The sequence below is a fragment of the Vanellus vanellus genome (genome assembly GCF_965231255.1).
Source record: "Vanellus vanellus genome assembly, chromosome: 21".
Lineage (NCBI taxonomy): Eukaryota > Metazoa > Chordata > Aves > Charadriiformes > Charadriidae > Vanellus > Vanellus vanellus.
The window spans coordinates 7,739,516-7,764,404 of NC_138926.1; the positions used below are offsets into that span (position 1 = coordinate 7,739,516).

Below are 24,889 nucleotides of genomic sequence, written 5' to 3' on the forward strand. Positions count from 1 at the left end.
CTACTGGCCTAGTCGTAAGTCCTCTTTCTCTTATTTTGGAAAAAAACAAAACAAAACAAAACAAAATCACCCAACCCGCAACCCAACAATTATTGTTTTTAAAGCTTGATGGTATTTTACGTTGTTATAGCCCCAGAGCGGCCTGAGTTCAATGGCGTGGAGGCGGTCTGCTGAGGAGGGATCACGGTTCAGACTCTTGCTTTGGCAATTCAGTCTTCTGCTCCTCACATCCTCTCCGGTCTTGGGAAAAGTCTTTCGTAAGCTGACAAGGCCCAGGAAGAGAGATTGGTATCCCTCCTATGATGAGCAACATAGACTTCCTCAGGAGTTCAGAACCATGATGTTGCCTTGTGTTTGGGGTGGTCAGCAGCTGATGGAGCTGTGCTTTGGACATTTGCCATAGGCAGGGCAAGGACTGTATGCGAGAGAAGCCCGCAGGCCTGGCCTCCCTCATCTAAAGAAAACAGCTTCTTTTACACCTCTGACTGGAGCTGGGCTAAAATCCCAGAAATGCTGAAACACCGAAGGAATGCTCCCATTTGAGATGCCATGAGAAAGCCTGCCTAGTGCAGGAGTTGCCTCGTGACTGAAGCCAGAGCAACACCTGTGTTCTTTCTATGGTAAGACCATTGCATTTGTCAATAAACCCGGTCAGCGAGCAGTTAGAGGTGATCACCTAACCTGGTCACTGTTATCTCTTGGCAGGATGCACAGTAAGAGGATGCAGCTGCCACCTGGTTCAGTAAAAATGAAGGGCAGGATGAGAGCAGAGAAGACTGATGAGAGAACGGGTGAGGATAACGGCTGGAGTGGCTGTGAGTACTAAACTGAGAGCAAGAGATTGCCTCTCTTGACCTGAATCCAAAAGGCTGATGCAACTGTGGCGCTGCTTCCATGCAGAGTACTGCAGATCCACTTCTTTCAGCAAAAACTTGCAAATGCTTTCTCTTATGTCTGGGTTGCAGCCCTTCCCTGCCCAGCAAACCCTACTTGGTTTTTATGCCAAATTCTGGCCTAAAACACACTTGCTGAAGCAGAGGACAAGAAAAGCGGGGGGGTGGGGGGCGGACACAGACGACAGACGGATGACACCAACAAAACCCCAAACAAACAAAACCAACCAACCGAAAACCAAACAACCCACAACACATCCAACTTGATATTAGGATTTTGGAGAAAGAGGACTTGTGTCCCTCAGTTTGGACATGTGTTTTGTTCTGCTTTCAGAGTAAGCAGTATGAAATAATGGAAGAAGCAGACTTAGCCGCCCTGTATAAACCTTCTCCTATGGACTCAATCCATAACGATCCTCTCCTTTTGCAGTGCTGCGAGCCCAACAGGTTAGCTGACTCAAAACCGGAAGAAGTCAAGGATGATGTCTTTACTCAAAGTAAACAGCTCCTTTTCCGACAATAATCGGTGCTACCAAGAGCAGTGTTTTGAATGAGGATGGTATCCTGTCCTCCACGTAAAACCATCCCCGGAACACATTTCTCCAACTCGTCCTTAAAAACTATCAGTTACAGAGATCACTTCCAAGGACAGCTCATTTTGCTGCACTATTGAAACAATTTTTAAAAAAGGTGACCTAGAGTTCTCATATCTATAGAGTTCCTGTATCTTCCTTGCTGTAGTTTAAATAGAGATGTAAACAATTGCACTTAAAAATAAGTCGGTCCCAACTAGAAGTATACAAAACATTATCATTTTTAGGTTACCAAACCGTGGATCATGGGCCAAACTCTCTTGCACGGGTGATTTTACAGATAGAATAAAATCCTACGAGAATAGAATTAATCACATAGTGATGTAGAGAGGCAGTTGCTCATTGTATCTGTGCTGAAAATCTTCGTTCTGTTTGTTTAGCAGGAAAGGCTGCTGAGGCTTTTGTGAGTCACGAAGTACTGCTTAACAAATTGCTCTGCTCTTGCAAGGACGTGATGCAGCAGCTTTTCTTTAAGCGAGTCTCTCGGATTTACCCAGTGGAGTTGGAATTTATGGACAGGGGTTACCAGACTGTAGGTTTGGGTCCCAAAACAGCAAATGTTCAATGATGTAATGAATTAACCTGTGTTTATGCCTAGCTTAAGTTAATCAATTTCCACAAGGAATCAGTGGGACAAGGTTAACTCTGATTTTATTACAACTCTCTTCTGTCTAATGCCACTTATTAAGGGGGACATGTCTGAACTCCTGGAAGAAATATCCTCAAGCTTTTTTGCTTTCTAGAATACGAATACCCCTTTATGATATACTGAGTTGCATGAGTATAACTCAGTTAACAGAGCCACTTTCTGAATCGCATAACTAACACGCAGCTATAATGAAGTACCGTTTATTTAATAAGTGCTTCATTTCTGTTTTAAAAAAAATCTAGTTTGAAAAATGAAAAAACAAGAAGATAAAAGATGAAAATCATCCGATGGACAGAGGGCTCAGCTAACCCCCACAGAACATGACCTAACTCTCCATCCTAGGGACACATGGTAACTGTGCTTCTGAATTTAAACAAACAAGCATACAAACACACACACAAAAAAAAACCACACCAAAAAAACACCAAACCCAAACAAACAAAACCCCCAAAAAACCTTACTAGTTAGAAAATAGCACGTTAAAGATTCCATCACGTTAAAGATTCCGTTTCCATCTGGGGCAATTACAGAGAGGAAGATTAGGTCAGGGTCAACAATAAAAGGTACAGTAAAGTAGCTGAATAAAGGATAAAATGAGCCTTTGTTTGCTGCTGTTAATCCTGTGGTACAGTGCCATTACTTTAGAAAAAGAAAAACATTATGGATACTGGTAGAATCCAGCTTTGACAGAATTCGAAGTTTGGGGCATATCTGGCCTCATTCCATGGCATTTTTACTGCTCATCAGCACAATCTTATTTCTTAGTAAGGCAGAGGAGTGTTCATATCACCATGAAGATTTTATTGCTCTTCTTTGGATAAAGCTTTCTGTCTGCTCCAAGCAGGAGACAAAAATCCTTACAAGGAGTTCAGGGAATTAATTTGTCTTCCTTGTCCAAAGAAAGACTCCAGTCTGTCAAAAGGTTTTGCCTTGACCAACCTGCCATTATTTTGAAGAAATATTTGTTGTCTAACGCCCAGCATGGTTTCTCCCAGGAGAGCTGAGTAGGTCTATTTGCTGGCCAGGATGTCGCTCCTTCTGCCTGAACACAGTTGTGTTCTGTTTATGGCTCGTCCCTAGAGACTCCAGTGAATGCAGGAAAATGTCACAGGACGTGAACCCACTGAGACATTTCTAAAAAGTAACAGGGAGAAAAACAACAACAACCACCATCAAATAAACGAACAGAGAGAAGGTGGAACTCATCCCAAATCTGGTGAGGTTCTTTGAAAAGAGGTGTTTCAAGGCCATTTTCATGTTAACAAGATGTTCAGCATGTCACGACACTTGACCTTGCTGAAGGACTGGGTTAAATGGGCATTGCACAAGCCTAATTAGATAAACGTATCCATAGAGTAGCAACAAAGGAAACCCACTTTAGCCTTTGCATCTGAGCGGAGGAGCTTTTATTAATTTAGAAGTGAATGGCTGTGCACGCTAACAGAAGTTGACATTCCCCCCCCAGCTTAGTACAGCTCTGTTTGGCCTTTTTACCTAGCAGGATCAGTTTGCCAAATGAAGGTTGCATGTGACCTCTTGCTGCCCTTGAGAGTCTGCTGCGAACTGCAGCTGCTCAGTGCAGACCGCACTGCATTTACCTTGAGAACAGCCCTACGGTGCTTCCTACTTCATCTCCCCAACTGCGCGTTTAGGGCCCGGCCAGGACAGCGTGGAAGGAAGGGACACGGTACGTTAGCACAGCTCCTTGTGCCCAGTCTCCAGACATACAGTGGTATTCAAGTGGAAAATCCATTACATCCTCTGTGGTTCAGCTGGATCAACCACGCATCCCTTCCACAGAAAGACCGCAGACTTGCTGTTCGCTGGCAGTGGGAATGTGAAACCCCTATCTGAGCGTTGATATGAAGTGAGGTTTGGTGCAGAGAATGCCGTTACTCAAGGGAAGAGGAGAGCGGGTGAGGAAGCCGAGTGCGCTGGTTTCCAGGATTTTAAAGTTAGTAGGGGCTGTAAGATCAGCTAATTTAACAGCAAGTCACCCAGATTTTCTATATGAAACCCAAAGGCTTCAGGTAGAACTTTAAACCTTCCAACTGTGCTCTTTGTTGATGTCCAACCCCCTCTCTAATATCTGGAGGATGATCACCACAGTGATGAGACTTGAACTGTCCGTGGCCAAGATTAACTGAGTCCTCGACACTCCTGCTGCAGCTCCGCTTCCAGCGCTGGCATTCAGCCGCCAGATACCTGCTCTGAGCACCCGGAGGTGACAGAGTGACCGATGCCTGCTACTATTCATTACTCGGGGTGCTGGTTTCCACAGTCCTGCTCTGAGCCTTTTCTGTGGGTGGGTGCACATGCTGGAGTGTTGACTTTTGCAGCCCGTCAGCATCGACCAGGTAATCGCAATAATTAATTCTTTCGTCACCAGCTGGGTTTCATGGGCCACGGCAGCTAGGCACAACTGATAAATTACCTCTTTTATGCAGTATTGATCTAGGCTGGGAGAAAACACAGCCTTAAACCAAGCAAACAAAACAGATGCTTGAGATTGCCAGGTTTGCTGCTTGACCCTTGATGTCAAGTGAACTGTGCTCCAGAGGTAGGAGCACGGGCCCGTGAGCAGCATGGGCTAAATAGCAAGGATTAGTTCCTCCGGAACTGGAGCGGCACTCTGAATTCAGGAAGAAATCTGCTTCTTTAAATAGCTTTGGCTTTTCTGCTCAAATTTCACTGGAGAGTTTTTGGTCCTGAAGCTGACAGAGGACTTGAGAAGGGAAATGACTCCCAGATGAGCGTGTTTTTTGCATGCATTTCAGCTCCTCTCCTCTTCGCACTGTCCATGCTGAAAAATCCACATCCTTGGATTTCAGCAGAGATTAAAAGGTTTAAAACGGTGCGTGGGGAAGGGTGCCACAGTGGGTTAAGGCTGCTTTTGGAGAGAATTAGTGAATGAGGTCAGGAGCAGGGGTGTCTGGAACGTGCTGGGTGACACGCAGAAAGCATGGAACACGCAGGGGGTTCAGACAAGTGGATTAGATGAGGTTACGGCCAATTTCAGACTATTTGCCTAGGAGGCTGTGTCTGCACTTTTCTGCACGCTGTGAAGAGGAGAATGTGTTCTCCCATTCTGCTAGCCGAAGTCACGTGTGCTTTGTCACGCCCAAAATTCATCCCTGTGCTGGCCAGCTGTCCCTCGGGTGAGGCTCAGCCGTGCGTTCGTTCTGCCTTTCTTTTCTCGGTATGTGCCAACCCTTCCCCTAAGCGGTCAGGCTGTGCTCTGGGGTCTCCTGGCGGGATTCTCTGGGCTGAGATCTCAGGGGGGACTGCGCCTTCGCTGTTGGTAGGGGATGAGCTCTCCATCCCTTCATTTAGGACTCACGGCTCCCTTTCTTTTCCTCGGTGGTTTTTCTCTTTGCTTGGTGCGCCTGCCAGCCAGAGAGCAGAGGTTTCTGTCTGCAGGCAGAGGTGAGGTGGGGAGTCCAGACATACCAGGGGTCTGGTGGGCTCTGTCACTGCAACGCTGCTTTTCCAGGCACTGACTGGCAGCTCCTTGGAAGGTGAAAACTTCACCATCGGAGTGTACTTGGATACTTTCTGCTTTGAGGACTGATCAAAAGAGCAGGGATTTCCCCAAAAGGTCTAAATAACCAGAGGGACTGGGTTTGGTTTGGTTTTGACCAGGGCTGCCAGTTTCTGCTGTTATTAGTCTTCTAAAAGCCAAACAAAGAGGGGAGAAAACATGAAATGTGTTCTGTGCAGATCCTGAAAGAAACAAGTAAAAGCCTTTGTACCACTGCTCGCATGCTGCGGCTCCATTACCCCGGGCGCTGTGCAAACACGGGGCTGTCTCCCTTCTGGGCCACGGCTTGGCCTGACTGCGTTTGTAGACATGGGTGAAAATTTCCAATCCACTTTATGAGGCCTAAAACATGAGCATTGATTCCAGACTTTTGGGGAACGTGTAGTTAGGGTGAAAAGACAGCTGGAGGACAAGTCTTACTGCGGAAATGTCTTTTCTGCCTATGAATTAACCTGTCCAGCGTGCGTGTGCACATACACACATGCATACAGACAGCTCCTCCTCTTGCAGGCAGTAAATACACTTCCCAAGGCCTCTGCTCTCACCTCTAGCACAAGGACGTGCCGGGATAAACCCCCTGTGAATGGGGGTGCTCTACCCCACTGCTGGCGCCACTTGGCTGGAAGCGCAGTGACTGTTACTGCGGGGTGACAGCTTTACTCCAAGGCTTTGGGCTTTAAATACCTGTTCCCAAGCACCTTGCTTTATTTAGGCAGCCTTTCTTTGTCAGACTGTCTGGACGAAGAAGAGCGTCTGAAAATTAGTCTGCTTCGCGGAAAATTTCCCTTTGCTTTTTTTTTTAATTAAGAAGAAGGTAGAATTTACTAGCGTTTTCCCTTTCACTGGTATCTCTGAATCACATTCCAGTTCCTAGTAATTCACTCTCTGTAATCTTCTTGAGTGATTCAGGTTGTGTCTTTGAAATAATTTACTGAGCTTGTTTATCAAAAGGGCAATCAGACATATTTCTAACAAGCTGTCCTGAGAACTGCCACATAGACCTGAACGTTTCCCTTGATACGTGGGCTCAGACACGCAGGCGTATTTCCGTGGCTAAACAGGTTAGCACGCGTTAACTGAGCCACAGTAAATGGCTCTTTGCATAATCTTAACTCATAGCAAGTGCAAGGTAGGCATGTTAGTGTACACATAATGAAGGAATGTAACCTATAGCATTTCACTGCACATCTGCCACCAGCTGAGAACATGCACAAACTCAATTATCGTAGCACAGCAAATTGCCAAGCCACAGTAATTCAGTCATAAATCTACATCCCTCGGTTAATTTGGTATGACTTTTGCATCTAGACTCCAGCCTTCGTATATATTGCAGAAGCCGATTCCCCGTTTTTCTGCACTTGTACTGTCATTTATAGCAAAACAGAGCGCAAAGTGGGTGTACAGTGCTACAAAGAAATAAACATTTTGCCTGATGTCTCTGCTTTTAGCCAGCCTACTCAGATTTAGATTCTGTAGCCCGTTTCTAAACTCACCAGTTTTGTTTTGGGTCAAACCCGTTCATTCTGTCTCATTATCTGTACTATTCCCTGCTGGTGAGCCCAGCCCACGGCCCATAAGGAGGTAGAAGCAGTAGTTGAGATCTTTAAGATCAACTCCGTGTGTCATTGAATCATCTCATGCAATGGATTTAATCCAGGCCAGGCATGGGCACAGAAGTATGTTTTTAACCTCCTAGCCAGAGCGCATGACACAGTATTTATGTCAGCTTCAGACCAGGCATTGGCAGTCCCCTGCTGTGGGTGAAGTCATTCTCATGCCATTACACTGCAAGTCTCTCTGAAGGTGCCACAGCAGCTGCTTTGCAATCTTGCTGGTTTTTTTCCAGCAAGCTAGAAGAGTTATGCCTGATCAAAGTCACTTTTATTTTTGACTAACGCTGTCCCAAAGGGAGGGAGATATTCTGAAAGAGATGTAGAGGCATATTTGTTTAGACTAGCACCGACCGTCTGTTTCGTCACACAGACAAGCTCTCAACTCATAACCTGTCCCATTCCACCATTGCCAGCTCCTGGGTTTTTCTCTGTGTCGTTGTACATTTTCCAGCTTATGGTTTGACAGAGCTCTTTGAGCTTATGCTCACGAGATCTGCACGTAGATTTTCTTTGTTGCGCTTTGCTCCTGTGTTGCTGCTATTATTTGGAGACAAGATTAGATTTCTTGCTAACGTTAATTTTGGGGTTTCTTGCTTTTTTCCCATGGTCTGAAAAGAAAATCAGCTTCATGGTTGCAGTATTAAATAAATACTGCCTATGGTTATTATGAAATGTTTGATGCCTGAAATTATGACCCGATTTTCTCCCAAGTGAGGTCTGTAGCCCTTTACATCTCGTCTGCGTACAATTGAAAGCGGTTTATGCAGTGGTGAGACCACAGCGAATACAGATAGGAAGCAGAGATCTCCGTGAGGACACTTGTCTTCTACTGATACTTTTTTTTTTTCCCCACGTGCAGTAGTCGCTATTAAAAGCCCACAATATCAGGCTCTGATTTTGTTCCAGTGATGCTGAAGTCTGCTCTGTTTATGAGCAGAAAGAATGTGCGGCATTGCACATTGAACAGGACACGAAGGTGGTGTCTGCCGCTGAGGAATCGGGCCCTGACCGTGCCCCAGTTAAATCTGCTGCTGCTGCCTGTGGTGTTACATGCGATACATCCCACAGGAAGAAGGATCTGGGCAGTGCCTGGCTCCTCTCTCCTCTGGCTATACTGAGATCACAGGTACAGGTTTCTACATCTCCCTGTCCTCGCTCACTCTGAGCCTGGGGCCTGTTTATTTTTGAAACGCAGCGTGACTCGCTGTGGTCAGGAATCTGTTGTACCTTAAGATATTCCCTGTCCCACCTTTCTCTGCAGGACAGGCTGAAGGCGAAAAGGTGAGGCGGCATCTGTCCCCAGCCCCAGGATGAGCCAGGCACGTGACACTGGCCCAAAAGGGGCTAAAGGCAGCCCTTCCAGCGGGGCCAGGCGGAGAGCCCCACTGGGGAGAAGCTGAAGGGAGGAAGATGCCGCTGAAATGGGGGTGTGTGGAGCGATGGAGGGGAGGGGGCAGAAGGCTTGTGGTTTGGGCACAGGGCTAGCTGGAGCGGAAAACCAGCGTGTTGCTGAAGAGTCATGGTCTCACGCTTACTTCTCACCACCCACTTCTGGCTTAGGCAGGAGACACGCAGACCCTTGCCCGCTTGGGCTTCTCGCACTTAGAGCTGCTGAACCTCTCCCATCTGAGACAGGGCAGTGGGCCTGAGAGGCTGATTTGCCTCGTCTATCCTCTGTTGAGGAGACTCTCCAGTGAAGTGACAGCGGCTGAATTCCGCAATCACCCTGCAGGGCCCATTTTAATCAGCTTTCTGTGTATTTGTGATTTCTGTTTTGCTTTACTTTTATAAAACTTGCTGCTAATGTGCAACATGTCATACATATTCCTGTCCCCTAGCAGTGAGTTAATCTCTCTGTAGTAGCTCGGTTAAAACCAGGAGTGATGGCTTCTAAGGTAAAGCCAGCACGAAACCTCTGTGCTGTTTGCTTGCTTCCCTTCGGTAAGTCTGGCGTAAAATCCTGCAGCTGAGATTTAAGTGATGTAATCTTTACAGTCTCATCAAAGCTATGGATACAGTTGATTGCATGCAGCAGGGAAGCAATGCGAAGCCTGCTTAAATGTGCTCACTTGTTTTCATTATCCCACTTTTTTTCATGGGCCCAGCATGGCAGCCTGGGAATGCAGAATGTTTTTCCTCATTTAAAGGGCCTGGGTTTTGCATAAGTCTCTTTAAATGCATTTCTAGGTCTCTTAATTACTCATTATACCTAAATTATATTTAGTCCATCATCGTCACTTTCTTTGGTGAAGAAAGTTGTTATTTATGAGTCAAAAGCTATCTATGAAGCAGACAGTCTGGGGCTGTCAGAAAGACGGGAGTTGGGGGAGCAGTTTTAATTATTAAAAGAAGCTTTGATTAAAGACAGGGAGTTAATTTAACAAGTACAACTGGTTTTCTCTTTTTTTTTTTTTTTTTGCTAGATGTGCAGAAGAAAACATATCCATTAATCCGCCAGGTCAGGCCTGACCTGAAACTATAGGACTTGCTCAAATGCCCCAGGAGATGGACAGATCGGTTCTGGTTTATTTCTTTTGAACGGTGTGAACAGTGCTCGCTGGCAGCGGCTGCTGGGGCTGTTTTGTCGTCCACAGGCTCAGAAATAAAATTTTGCTGTAAGGGAGAACCTCATAGTAGCTGGCTTTTTATCCTGGCAGGCCAGGGCTAGACACGCTGAAAACAAGCTAGCGTGTCCTGTTGTTTCATCTTGGAATATCATTTATTCTCTTGTGTTAGGGTGGGGGGTCATTTGAGCACCTAATTTTCTGTCAGTCATGGTGGCATTGAGTTGGATCGTACAGCAAGGAGTATTAAGCATCAGTTGAACTTAGTAGTTTTGGATATTCTGGTTACTGTATAAGCTGAAGACTTCAGGGCAGGGAGTGTCTTTCTGTTCTGTGTCGGTTCAAAACTTAGCAGACCAAGACCCTTGGTTCATGCCAAGGATCCAAAGTTCCATTAAATTGAAATTTCAGTCGGTTAGTTCGTGGAGATACATAGTTTTCTATCCTAGCAGTAGGAAGCATATTTTTTCTTTTATTTTTCTTTTCTCTTTTTCTTCTTTTTTGTACAAAGAAAATAATCTTGGAGAGAACTATCCACGCACCCCAATTGTGTGGCGGTCTAAGCCGAGGCTTTGCTGTTGTGCTGACTAAGCCTGGCTGAGGTTCGCATGCGTCTGCTGGATTAGGTCTTGTATAAATACCAAACATTTCGGCGGGTAGCTTGAGGAAACGGTGCAACAGTAAGTGCAATAAAAATGTAAATATTCCTAAAGGAACTAATGACATTCTCCAGCATAAAAGTCAGGTGAAATGCAGAAGGAGGAAACCTCCATGTGCCAGCGACTTAACCCTGGCATAGCTACGACACAGGGCTCGGCTGCAGTGTGCCGCCTGCACCGCCAGCCCCGTGCAGTGTCTTCACCAAAGCCTTTTATGCAAGACCAAGTGATAGAGGTGGCCAGCTGAAATACTCCCACTGATGTGAATTCTTACCTTAGATGTGCTTAGCCAAGCGAAGTCCATAGCTACTGTTTTGTGGCATATTAACTTCTGCATAAAATACAGCATTAAGAATATTGTATGTGTCATATAAATTGTCTGCAGTGCCATAGTGATCTGAACAGCTTCTATTTATTTTCTCCATGCAGAGACATTGCGAGTTTGTAGATTCCACACAACTGTTTATTGTTGCCAACCAAACTCATACAGGCTGGTGCTTATGTTTGGCTCAAATGTATTTGTTTCCCTCAACTCGTACAGCTCAGGCAGACAAATGGCGTCCCAGTGAGAGCAGTGGCTTTCGATCCTTGTCTCGAACCTGTGCTGCTACGGACCACGTGGGAATGAGTAGTGTCAAAAAGTAAATATGGGCAGCTGTTGTGGTGCCAGAAGTACCAGCATGACTGCTCCTTGCTAGGTACTTATCTGTTTTTCATCCCTTCCTCCTCCAAATCCTCCCCAGTCTGCTTCTGTCTAGAAGAGAAGAGAGATGGAGAAATTTAAGAGCGTTTTCTTTTCTGTCTGTGTCTTTCTGCACCCTTTCTTTCCCCCCCTGATTCTCCTAGCTTCAGTCTAGACAAGAGCTAGAATTCTTAAGGCTAGGCTGGGATAAGGGAGAAAAAGGAACAAATGCAACTAATCTGAAAAGCAAGTCAGAAAACATCCAAGATGTCATCCGAAGGCCATCTTTTCCTGTTAGGTGTTTGCAGGAGGTATAGCATAACCGTAGGTCCCTAGAGTCTGACCCTCTAGAGCTAAACACCATTGTCGCTGCCGCTGGTAAAAAGACGAAATAAGCATATAACATCAGGGTAGCTTGTGCATGTCTCTATTTAATTACAGTGCTGCATGAAGACATTTGTTGGAGTCACATGTACTTATACATTCTTGACTCTTCAGGGAGTCACGTTTTCACTGGAGATTTTCACCAGAGGTAGTGGCTTTTTTTCTGTTTTCCTTTTTATTTCAGCAGGATTTAATAAGCTGGTTAGACCTACTGTAATTAGTTTACTCTTCAGTCAGGGAGATAAACAGTATCATGACTGTAGTGGGAGCAAGCAGGCAAGCGCCAAATACAGTGCAGGCAGAATTCACTAGCTTCTTAATTAAAACCTGGTCAGGGGGTGCAGAGCGCCACACGGGCTTCAGCAAGCTGTGAATCACAGGGAAGAAAAGCAGGGACAGGGAGACTCAATAAGCAGAACTAAAGCTTCATTTACAAATAATGAATCACAAAATAGGGACTGTAGCAAGGGTCTTAAGTTCTTCTTCAGGAACGAAGAAACGGAATCTTCTCACTAACGTGTCTTGGAAAACATATTGGTACCCTTACCATCATCAGCACGTCCCGCCATCTGAAGTCCTTGGGAAAGGAAGTGTTTTGTCCAGAGTGGAAGTAACAGTGAGGACTGTATTTGCTAGACTCAGATCTGTGGGCAAGAGGCCTCAGAGTCCTGTATGATGCAACTGACTTCTCATAATTGTCCGGAGTTTCTACAAACGCCTTCCATCGCAACTATGGGCTGGTTGCCATTGTGCCAGGTGCCGTACAAACAGATTGCAAAGCCTGTCCTTGCTCTTGCCGTTAGTTTATTCTTTGTAAAGCCAGAGGTGAGGAGATATTTGGTCCTCTCTCGAAAAGAGTTATGAAGGCTTGATTCATGGGTGGAAAGTGCTTTACTTCGTTGTCTTTAAGTGTAGATGCTTCATGGGAAAGGAAAACCCGCTGCAGAGGAGATGAACCGATGTGGCATTACCACCTTGCCAAGGGCAGTGGGGATTCAGTTTTTCCCACAAGATACCTTTGCGTCTGGAGTATTAGGAACTAGTGGCTTAAAATGTCATTGGGATGAATGCTGGGCTGCAGGTAATGTCTCCCAATAAATACCTAATATTTAGGAAATGACACCTTTGGCCCAAGTTAGCAAACACATGAAGGACACAGGCCTTTTTTCAGCAACCCTTCTCCCCCACGACGGTTTGGAAGAGTTAGTCATCTGGTCGTTCAGGTGAGTTGAACTATAAGGTTCTGCATCTAGATTCAGGAACAAAGTTTTCGAGCAAGGTACACAGTATTGAAGATGATGATTTTGTCCTGGCTTAACACTGCACACAAAATAAAATCATGGCACAAAGTTAAGACGTTATTCACATTCTGCTTATTTTGAGGGCTCACACTGAGGTTTAGTACAGGGCAAATATCACCTATGGCAACTTCCAAATGCTTTAAAGCTTTTTTGTCTATATGCATATTTTTTTCTGTTTTGATTCAGCTCCCCAACTGTTAATTCACTCAGTCAAGTGGCACCTTTCTGCTTTGCAATTGTAAATACATTAGAAAATTGTTCATTTATTACTATTTCTCCACCCAAAACCCTAGTGACTTTACATTACTCTCTGAATCTTTTCAGTAATACCAGTCTGATTTGATTCCCATTACTGACTGAACTTGCGCAGTTAAAACTGGGGGGAAAAAGAACTAATAATGTGTGCCTGAGATTTCTTGAGTTGGTGTTTCCAATTTTCTGATTCAAAAAGGATTGGAAGTTCCCTGTGCTTCTGTAAGAAATGGTTTTTTTTCCCTTGCTTGTAATGCTATTATGGTACAAAGTATGAAGGTTTCCTAGCTGTGCATTACAATGCTAAGACAGAAGAGTGACTGGCCCCATCTTACATGGTCATAACGTTTTGTTCTGACAGCATCATGTAACAGCTGGTTCATGTACATCAACAAAATGTTGCTCTGGTAAGCATGTACTCTCCTATTCAGTCAATACATAGGACTTATGTCTGCTGAGGGTATATCCTAAAATCCTGCACTACACTGGGACACATTTAGGCATCTGTAGGACCACTCTTCATTTAAATTTATAGCTATGAACAGACCTTGAGGAGCCATGTTCAAATGTTATACAAGTCCATGGGCTAAATACTAATAACACTGGCTATCGGCCTCTTCCAGGAATACAAAGTTTAGAACAGAAATCCTTGCATCATGGTGGGACTCCCGTTTCAGTTTCAAAAAACAGCTGAGAGCACGTGTTATAGCTGCTTGGCATAATCTCTTCTTGATATACAGCTGGAACACATTCTACCAGCCCTACCAGTCCATCCTGCAGGAAAGTGCTTTGTTAGCAATGCAGGAAAACCAGAGAACAAAAGAAAGTCCCCTTGGCAGCGGTCTTTATCTATTTTGAAGCAGAAACGATGCAACTATTCCACCAACTGCATAGAGAGAAAAGGGATTATATTGCTCTCCGGGTTGTGTTTTAACACCTTTAGAAAACAGCAGGTAACTAGAACTTTGGAGCCTGCCTCTGCATATGGCTATTGTAATCATCTCGTTCTCCAGATCCTACATTAATTTCTAGCCAGTCCTATTTCCATGTCATTTTATTCATCTTACTATATTTTCTTTACAGAGATATTACAAAATATATTTTGAACTGAGCACAATTAGTAAGTACAGGGTGGATTTGGCAATTCCAGAGTCGGCGTGGTGAAATTATGCTGTTACGGGTTTTCAATTGTTTTAATCCACGGAAGATAGATATTAGAGGGTAAGGGATGCTGGAAACGTCCAAACCTTTCCAGAGTCCGACTTGGACACAGGAGCAGCTCCAACTAGGGACTTTCTTGGGCTTTTATTCTGGCTTTTTCTAAAACACACGGTTTTATTTAATTTACTGTTGATGTAAATTAGGCACAATGTTATTCTGCACTCTCTCTGTTGAGAGACATAGGGAAATCATATCTGAGGTGGTCCTTGGCTTCATGGCACCCTGAAGTTAGGTGAGAAGAATTGGACCTAACTTAGCTGACTTGTTCAAGTTCACATCTGAGATGGACGTGGCTGCCAGTGCCTCACCTGGCACACTGTCTTCATGTTTCTGCACTCACCCCACTAACACTCCTCACCTAGTTTTGTAACTTCTTGTAAGAGACTGGAGGCGAAATGCTGGTGGGCAGAAATTGCTGCTGGGCTGGCTGATGGCAGGTGAGAGTTGGTGTCCTGTTTGATCTGAATGTAAACCATGCAATAGAAGGTATCACTTCTTTAGTTTCTCTCCTTCTATTTTTTGGCCCGGGCTTCTGTTCAATTCATCCTATTTATTCATATATACACTGATGCAGTGGTCCTGCGTGAGACTTAGGCTCCCCTTCTTCCTTTTGCCCGTTGCTTGTAGGCCCACGTTGTTGCAGGGATAGGATCTGTAGGTGCCAGAACCTTCTTAGCCCACCTGGGGACCGCTTAAAGTTTTTTCCGAAGGCTTCAGCAGTTTAATACTGGGTAAGTCAGCTCGAGGTGAAGGCAAAGCTATTGCATGGAGTTTCCGCAAGCTCTGGCTCCTATTGCAAAGCGGAAAAGATGGTCTTGTCTTTGGTGAGAATTGTATCAATGATGTAACACGCAAGCCAGTAGCGGCAGTGACCTATCGCTACCTTCACGTGGCTCTGCGACTGTCTGTGTTTAATGCACTCGAGGTTAGATGGCCACAGGCAAGAATCAAGTGAGTATGTCTTGATTTTTGCTTCCGCTTTAAACACAGTGTGAGGGTAGCTCTGAAAAGTGCCTTTGGGATTGGTGTCCCAGAGTCCAAAGGTCACCTCGAGGGATGAGAGAACCTCCCACGTGACGGTCCTCATTACATCCCCACCAAGAGGTGCGTGGGCATGGCACTGCTGTAACACTGTAGGCCTCATGCCCAATACAAGAGCTCGAGACCTCTCCATGGCTGCCCGTTTGTGCGCGTGAATGGCATTAGTTTCTTTTTTCTCTTTCTTGAAAGTGTGGTTGCTGTTTTTACTTTTAGCAGTGGAGGATCTTCAGGAAAGCCTTGCGAAATTCAATGTTGAAGGTGGTGTAAATAATTGGGTTGACAGCACTGTTGACATATCCAAGCCACGTAAAGGCGCTGTACATGGCTGGGGGGATGCTGCAATCGCAGTGCATGTTCAGGATGTGAGTGATGAAGAATGGGAGCCAGCAGATGATGAAAACACCTGGGGGAAAAGGAAAGAGACAGATTTTTGATTGCTGAAAGCTGGACAAATTTTGAGACTATGAGAACAGTAAGGTTCTTTTGGTATACAGGAAAAGCGTTTCCCTGAGGAATAAGCCTTCTGTTTGTCTGGTAAGTCTCATAGTCTATATTCTGAGTATCCAGGTACTAAAGAACTTCGTTCCTGATGTAATTAGACCAGTTACCTCAAAAAACCTGGCCTTCGGAGGTGCCGGTTTCTTGCTAAGCTACGCTGCTTTCTGTGTTCTAGAGAGCCCAGGAGCTCTCTTGCCCCTGCACCTAGCTGTCTTTTGGCCGTCCGAGCACCCCACAGATGGACAGCTTTCTGAGCCTTTTGTACGGCACCGTGCACTGTTCCTAGCTGGGAAGGAGGTAGCCTTGCTATTGGCAGCCTCTTGCCTACGTATCCTCTAACGTAGCCAGTGAGAGTACTGCTGCGGAGGCCAGGAAAAACAGTCTACGCTGGACATTCAGCCCGGCTTCCCTTATCCCGGGTAGCTATTGCTTTTCTGGAGAAACACAAGAGGAAGCCAATGTGCGCTCTCACCGAGTACAATGGCTAGCATCTGAGTGGCTTTCTTTTCCTTCTGTTGTGACAGTTTCCTCCTGCTCACAGTCTTGAGAGAGGTCCTTGTCTTGCCATTGGGCATAGACTGGATCTCAAAGACCTTGGCTGTGTAGGGTGCTTCTTTGGCATGTCCGTTCTTCTCTACTTTCCCAGGGCTATCCAAGGGCGCCTGCAGGGTCGAGTTGGTGCCCTGATTAGATGCAACTGGCACAACCAGCTGGTGGTTACTTGGTGCCGCTGGTTTAGTGGTGGTTTTCTCAGGGGGGCTGGTACTGGACACCATCTCCATTTCCATCTCTTCTATGTGACTCTCCGCCTCCTGGACAAGAATCAAATGTCCACAACATAAAGACAGATAAATACACAGAGAGGAGCAATGAACATTCCTTACAGAGTGAAGCTGGATGATGTTGAAGAACAATCAATCCCTCTTCTCTCTCCCTACATTTTTTGGCAGGTGCTTGGAGAAAGGGCTGTAAAACGTTTACAGACAAGAATACTTTCGGGTAGATGGGATCGACAGAACTGCAGTGAATGACTCTCCTTTATTGCACAAAGAGGCTAAGAAATAGGAGAGACACTGTCTCCGCTCCCCGTAGTCTTTAGTTCGTTTTCAGAATATACATAAATAAAAACGAAATCAACAAGCAAAACCCAACAAAGTCAATGCAGTCCAAGACTTAAGATAAATAACAGAGAGGAGAAGAAAATCAAAGACACAAAATGTTATAATGTCATGGCTTTTATAGCTGATCTTTAGGTGAGCTTAGTCTGGCTTTTTGAGCTCTGTGAACTTAAAGCCCCTGCTTCACTCTAAGGAATGGGAAGAATATTTAAATTTTGAGACTGAATGGTAACCTTTGTTCTTAGTTTATTTTTCTCCCACCCTACATATATTCATTTTGTGTCCTGAGAGGAGAAAAGGGGAAAGCTAAATGCTCTGAAAAGCTACCACTTCTCTTTAACACTCACCACTTTGCGCTTATTAACTTGGAAACTCCCATTGGACTTCACAATAACTGTGCAGAGCTTGACGTCTTCTGGATGAGTGCATTTGTCCTAAGGGGCAAGCACCAGCTCAGAGGTTACACAAACAGATATTAATTGGGAAGGGAAGCTGGTAAGGGAGGCACGTGGAAATACAAACACAGGGCATGAAGCAGAAATTAATCAGTGTGACTACGGTGCTAAGAATGATGGAAAACTACTCGGAAGGAGCAGTGACGGAGGCAAGTATCCCTTATGCTTTTCACCAAAGGAGAGAAACCACAAAGATCTGCTAATGCTTCTGTCTATCCCTGCCTCCTTTGCTTGACATGGCACTGGCCTCTGAGGCAACACAGTTTGGAGCCTCTGAGGCAACGCAGTTTGGAGGTGGTGCCTCCGGGACTATACATTCCTACTGCTTGTTTTGCATGTGCTGCGAGAGTAGCGTTTTGACAAGCGGCCTCACACTTAACACGCTCAGCTGGACTCCACTTATACGCATATCTCATGCTTTGAGAGGCTGTTTTCACTGCGGAGGTATCATTACCAGCGATGTAGTTTGCACCCCAGCCACGCAAACAATTTCCATTGAACTTCTTCGTCACAACAGCAGGTCTGACTCAGAACATAGTATAGCCTGTAGTCTTGGGTACCCCGGCCCAAACTTAGCAGAGCCAAAGGAAACGCAGTCTGGTTAATGAAGCGGCTCCTAATGCAGATCTGCTGATGGAGCCTCCCCTGAGATCCAGGGAGGCCTGTGAAGCGCCCAGCCAGTGACCTGATAATCCGGAGTGCGTAACCGGGACCCCAAAATGGCACGGGACTCGGCATTCACCTTTGTGAGCCAGTATTTCACCTAGTCCGGCTAGTGCCATTTGGGGAAAGGAGGACGTGCTTTGGGGAATGAAGCGGAGCAGGAAGGGGAAAGGACGGAGACTGCGGAGAGCAAGGCAGGGGTCTAGTTACCTTCAGCGGGGCTTGCGTGTCCGAGTCCAGGCCGTGGCTGCTGCGCTTGGTGTTGACACGCTTCCTGCGCTTCCGGAGCACTATGTAAATCTGCACGTACACCAGCAGGGTGACAATGAAGGGCACGTAGAAGGAGACGATGGAGGAATACACGACAAAGGCAGGATTGGCAATGATGCACTCATTCTCGTCTGGAAGACAAAAAGTTTCAGGCTTGTTGTCGCTGCTGCTGGGAGCTGGCACCGGCTTCCCCCTCTTCTCTCCCTCTTTCCGAAGGCACAGAGTACCCAGCAAGTGAGGGGTTTGGGTTCCAGGGGCGACCACCATGTCAGCTGGAAGTGGTACCCAGACAGCCAACTCCCCTCGGCTCATAGGGAGTCACATACGACCCAAAGTCCCTGGCTGTTGCTTGCCTTATAACTAGAAGCCCACCGATCCCGCGCTGTACACAATCCAGTCTTCCTATGAAACCGATGGCTGAACACCCAGTGCTTTTCTTGCCTGTCTCAGTGAAGCTATTTGTCCCATGACTTTCCTTTTCAGATGTTTTAGTATAAGAGGGATTTTGCTTTTGTCATGGACAAATGTTAAGGTAACATTGACGAGTGTTGTGTAACCTTCTAGGTAACCTCAGTTCTGATGCGTCTAAAACACTAGTCTGGAACAGCAAGAGATGAAACAGATCCAGAAGCAACTGACAGAAATAGTCTGGGGTGAGGACACCTGAAACAGGGACAGATACATCCCAATACACCTAAAATCTGATCCCCATGTTTATTCCTGACTTGTAACGGAAGCCTACGTGGGGACCCAGTACAGCCAGGAAGACGCCAATCTCCTGTTGCAGGTGGCATCACCACTCACCTGTGTTGTTGAGGCCAAAGAGGAGTGGGCAGGAGATGGCAAATGAAAGCACCCAGACCACAGCGATCATGACCGTGACCCTGCGCTTCGAGCTGTAGCGAGTATTGTACAGCATTGGCATTGCTACTGCTGTGTACCTGCAGTGTGAAGATACAAACCCAGTTTATAGTTATGAGCAGCGCTGACAAACTATGTGGGAAATCACACATAGTTACTGTGTCTGAAAGCCTGGTCCAGCAAGAGAATATAGGGCAAGTCAGGTTTCATGAATCTCCAAGATGTCTGCATTCCCTGTTTTGGAAGGCATGAGGCTGGGGTCAGCTTAGCATAGCATTTTTCTTCCACTCTCTCTGAGCTGCTGCCTTCCCACTGACGACTGCTTCACGATTCGAGTACATAAACAGCAGGACTGAACTAATGGGGACACGCACAGACAATTCCATTTATATTCTCAAGACCAGCGAGCGTTTCTGCGTCTGCTTCTGATGCTACCCCTGCTCTGACCTCGTTTACGTCCCCTAAATTGCTCTTCAAAAGATGTCAACACCTGTAGCTCGTGCCATTTTCAAGTCTCTGAATCACAGGTATAATTACACCATATAAAGATGGCCGTGACTTGCTACCGTGGATTTGATGCAGCTTGCTGCCACGGAGCCCTCACCTGTCAATGCTGATGGCACAGAGGTTGAGGATACTGGCAGTACACATCATAACATCGAGGGTTACAAAGATATCACAGTGGATGCGACTAAACTTCCACTCGCCAACCACCTGCAAAGAGGGAGAATAAGGTCAGTAAAAGAATTCACTGAGAATTCACTGCTATTGAGAGGGTCTAAAGGGAGTCATTTGCACAAAGACAGAGATGCTTGCTGGTAGCTGGCATTCTGCTGGTTCAAGAGGGATCAGAATTTTGTCTACACAAGTTCCAGCTGGAATTAGGTCACATGCAATCAGTCACAGACTCTGTCAAGTAGGATCGTTTGCCTTTGAGCGCCTTCAAGGACTTTGTCCTGTCTAGTCTAAAGGTCTCAAATGACGGCACGGCCACAAAGGAAGTACCCCGCTCCATCCAAAACATTCTCTAAAGCAGTCCCCTGAGGACTGGTGTGATTTTGTCCTTCCTAATTCCATCCTGTTACTCTGTATGGAGTTGGGCAGCCCAAACGGCAAACACAAACCTGGGCTCATATTCCAACAGCATAAGGGAGCGCAAGTCTCCTCAGAGGGAACTATGTAGGAGCTTAAACACGTCTCAAGCATTGCAAAGAAGTATTGGGAAGGAAACACAGTAATTTTATATCCTGAGCACCCCTAATTGTGCTTATAGCTTTTTATTAGACACTTTTTTTGCAATTATACCTAGCAAAGGTCAGCGGTAGAGAAGCAGGAGCTTTTTCTTTGTTTCTTAGTTTAAAAAATCGGGGCAGAAATTCCTCACGTTTCTTTTTTGTGAACAAAATGAATTTAATTTAGAATGAAAATTCTTCAACATGCTACGTGTTGTGATAAAGACAAAGAACGAATGATAACACTTCCAGTTACCAGTAGCCTTTTTCTCTTCACTTATCTCATTATTGACACTGAACTTTGCCAATTAAGTTTAATAGCAATTATTAGGACTGCTGTATTTGACATGTGATGAAAAAAGTATATTTCCCTCTAATAAAAATAGTCCTACTGCATTTGAAAATAGAATTAATAAGATATCTATTCTTCAGTTATTTCTGCTCTGATATACATAACCATAGGCAGCATAAAGAAGAAAGAAAGAATGACTGCATTGAAGCCTGAGTGACAGATGAATACTCAGTGATTAAAAAAGCACTTTAGAGACAGTTACATCAGAAACTTTGATGAGAATTTGCCCAAAGGCAAAGGTTTCCAGCCAGATATAAACCTCTGCAAAATCAGTTTCCTGAACGCATAGTTTCAAATTTATGGGAGATGCTGTAAACTGCAGCAGTTCTTTCTCTTAGTGCTTTCATTTACGTAGGAGAAACCTCCGAAGCTTGGAGGAAGATTTGTTTGCATCGAGGCTGATTTTTAAAAGGATTTCCTTTTGACGTTCATATTTGTCCGGGCTTGTGACATAAAGCCTAAAAAAAAATGAAGATACTTACAGAACCAAGGGTTCTGCCCGGTTTTGGTTTCAGATTGCAGACCCAGAGAGGGACCACAGTGTGCCTAACCCACCTCAGTCCAATGGCTCCTTCTCTGTCAGCAAGTATGTGTCAAGTTTTTTGTTGCTTCAAGCTAGCAGTCAGCTTAGCAGAGTGTGGATAAGAGCAGAAAGGGCAAAAGTAAATTAGAAAAAAAATGTATTGCTGAGATGTAGAGGCCTGATTGTCCTACTTGGTAGATTAAGGAAGCTGCGGTTCCTGACCTGCTCCGTTTACGCACGAGCCCAGAAAGGGGAAAGTATCTTACATCACTTGTGCTTCATTCTTTCACGTTAAAATAAGAAGCGTCTGAGAGACTCTTATACTTGGGCCTAAGAGAGCAAGAGCTTCTCACAACATAGGCCTCTGCTTACAATGGGTTGTCACCAAAGAGGAATAGAATAGAAGAGCATAACTAGTCCCAGAGGCACTGACTACAGTCACAACCAGCCTGTGGTCATGTTAATAAGCTTTAGCAGATGCACGATGCTTTACATTTTTAAAGTGCCACGAAAACAATAATCAACTAGACCAGTAATTGGTATTGTGCTTTCTTGACAGCCTATGTCATGTGACTGGGTTTGTTTTGCTTTGCATTAATACTTAGTGGGCTAATTGATTATGGCTTCTTCCCCTGCTCTCCTCTTTGTTTTATCATTTGCTCTCGTAAACAAGTGCCTGAAAAGTAATTGTAAACTCAATATAGTTTCAGTCTTACGCTTTCTCACCACCAGTCAGTCTCTCGGTTGTGATCGCCACCAGCATGCCAGCTCTCAGCCGACTGAAGAACACGGGCAACCCAGCCAAGGGGCCCAAGGGAGAGGGGCTGTGTATCTTCTCTTATTCTTTTCCCTAGAGGTTCATTTCGTTCTTTCAGCTATTCACTGTTGCAAGAGTCATATGCCATCAAGTAAACAGGTGGCGGTCTTGGGAGCATTTGGCTTTCACAAACCACAGTGCCACTAAAATATGGCTCTGTATGCAGAAGTATAGAGCTCTCTTGTACCAAAGTGACGTGCTAGTGGCAGCAATACGAAAAGTAGCTCACCTGCAATTCTGTTTCCCTCGTATATTGTGACATAAAAGCTCTGGATTTACATCCTACCTCTACAATTGCCAGCTCTTCTCACTACTGTCGTCCTTCAAAAGCAGGGGTTTGATTACTATTTGCTGCAGTTTATTAGTGTGACGCCCATAATGTTGTTGCAGGCTCATTCTTATGCTTCATCTACGTAGTTCTGAAAACAAAATTGGGGTCCTTTCGCTCTTGATGCCTCTATTTAGAGGCCAGATTTTCAATGCAATTGGATTGACATTTAGTCCTCTGAACAACAGTGTATTTTCAAGTCAGCCTGTCATCTGCTATCAGGTCCATGTCCTGGAAAAAATCTGACCAAATGTTAGGAAATTAAAAACACTTTTGTTCGCAGAAATTCAGGAGGTCTTGAAATAGCTGATGTCCAGGCTGCTAAACCTTCTCTCTGCATACTCATCCACCAGAAACGTTCAGTACTGCAAAAGAAAACCAGGTCACCTACCTCCAGATAGACCACCCAAGGCATGACCAGAGTTGCTACCAAGAGATCTGCCACTGCCAAACTCACGATCAGGTAATTCGTGGTAGTCTGAAGGGCTTTTTCCCTGGACACAGCCATACACACCAGCACATTGCCAAAAACAATGACAAAGATGAGGAGGGTGAGCAGCATGGCGTAGTAGTTATACTGAGGCTTCTGGTCTGCGTTGGACTCGTTGAGTGGCTTGCTCCAGTTCCTGTCACCGATGTCACCATTGTACCAAGAGAGGTTTAGGGGATCCATGGAGGTAAAAGTGCCAGGTCCCAGCTCCACCCTGACACAAAGATGGTGAAAAGACAGTCAAAGGCCAACACACAAAATAAAAATAAAACCATTACACATGTGCTACCTCACTCTTGGGAGCTCCTTCCCCCTACCCTGAATTCTTGTGTGCAAATAGTTGCCAGGTTAGAAATGTGATGAAGACCTAGATGGGAGGCTGAACTGATGGTCAGACACCTAGGCAGGGATTCAAGAAGTTAATTTCTATTTCCGGTTCATCCCCCAGATTTCTCTGGCCAGAAATATTAGTTACTCTGCATCACAGCCCATTCAGGCAGAGTGCCTGGGACTTTTGTGTCGACTCCCCTGACAGTCCCTAACCACTAACTGCTCCGTGTTAGGTGTGCACAGGTCAGGGCAGATGTGCCGTGACCCACTTTGTTTATTTTTCATGTGCTTCTTGGGGCTTTGGGCTGTATTCTTTATTTTTTTCCCATTGCTTTTCCTTACTTTTTCCTCCTGCAGGGAAATAAATAAATAAATAAAACTATGAACCGAATTGTGATGATAATGAAACGTGACAGTAGCACTTCTGAAGTCAGGGCTGGACCGTGCCTGCCTTCTGCCGTTCCCTCAGTGAGGTTGCAGTGCAAAGGGGGAAATGGTGGGGGCACGACTGGGTGCCATCCCACAGCCCAGTCGCTCCTGGCACAGGGAAGACAGGTCTCCTTGGAAATCTGTAGCATCACAGCAAACCATCATTTCTTCCCTGGCCAATGGCCACATACTGTGCACTATTTCAAAGGTAACATATAAACAAATCATGGGGTTTGCTGTAGAGTATCTTCGAGCCTATTTAGGTTTTTGTGTTTGTTTTATCTGGGCATAGCAAAGACAACTGCAAGTGGTTTTTAGTCTTTTGGGCTTTTTCTGTCTCCCAGGGCTGCCTCTCTGCTCTCCTTCCCTAGCTGGGCCATTTTCGGCACACAGTAAGGGGGCTGTCACCGAGAGGCCTTCCTTTGGTTTCCACTGGTTATGGATCGGGTCCCGGGCTTACAGGCATTTTTTATGGATGTCGTGGTTTGCGCCGGACTGGCCACTCAGGCGGAATGACAGATGCTCTCCCCCACCAGATAAGTACTTCTTGCCCCGGTGCCGCACCCCGGAGGCCTTCCCTTTAGCGGTGACGGTCAGGCTGGCGGGGGGGCTGGTCCCAGTTCGGGAAGCCGCCTCCAGCCACAGTTTCCTGAAGAGGATGCTTGGCTTCGGGAAGGAGGGAGGCTTGCTGGGGAGCTGGGCCAGATCCCCAGAGAGCCTTCCTCCTTCCCAAAGCCAAGCATCCTCTTCGGGAGAAAACTGGTTCTGTTTTAGCTCAAACCAGAACAACGGATGAAGAGGAAAAAGAAAGAAAGTGAACTGAACAGAAAGGGGGAACCAATATTCTGAAGAAACGTTGCTGTCTGGATGGAGAGGTTTGTGATGGATGGAGAGGTTTGTGATTTACTAGCTTGTCCTGGTTCCGGCAAGGATGGGGTTAATTTCCCCCGGGAGCCGGCAGGGGAGGCACGTATTCCATCCCACGTGACCCACGCCCGGCTACAAGAGGCGCTCGCCGGGGCCAGGGAGTCAGTCGCCACTCGCGGGCGGGCTGCGGCGGGGCGGGTCCGGTCGCTGCGCCGCGGTACTGTGATCGCGTTCTTATGTTCCTTTATCGGGGTTATTGTTTT

General features: G+C 45.7%; 1 protein-coding gene across 2 annotated transcripts; it reads right to left on the reverse strand.

Moving 5' to 3' along the window:
- Positions 1–15,602: 15,602 nt before the first annotated feature.
- On the reverse strand, positions 15,603–23,183 carry DRD2 (dopamine receptor D2; the record flags this gene model as incomplete). 2 transcript variants are annotated; one of them, XM_082493797.1, is made up of 7 exons in its annotated part: positions 15,603–15,796; positions 16,364–16,703; positions 17,357–17,443; positions 18,338–18,528; positions 19,202–19,338; positions 19,863–19,972; positions 22,902–23,183. In XM_082493797.1, the coding sequence occupies 7 exons, from the start codon at positions 23,181–23,183 to the stop codon at positions 15,603–15,605; spliced, it is 1,341 nt and encodes a 446-aa protein (XP_082349923.1). The 2 variants fall into 2 exon arrangements, with proteins under 2 accessions (XP_082349923.1, XP_082349924.1); XM_082493798.1 differs by lacking the exon at positions 17,357–17,443.
- Between the last annotated feature and the right edge of the window lie 1,706 nt (positions 23,184–24,889).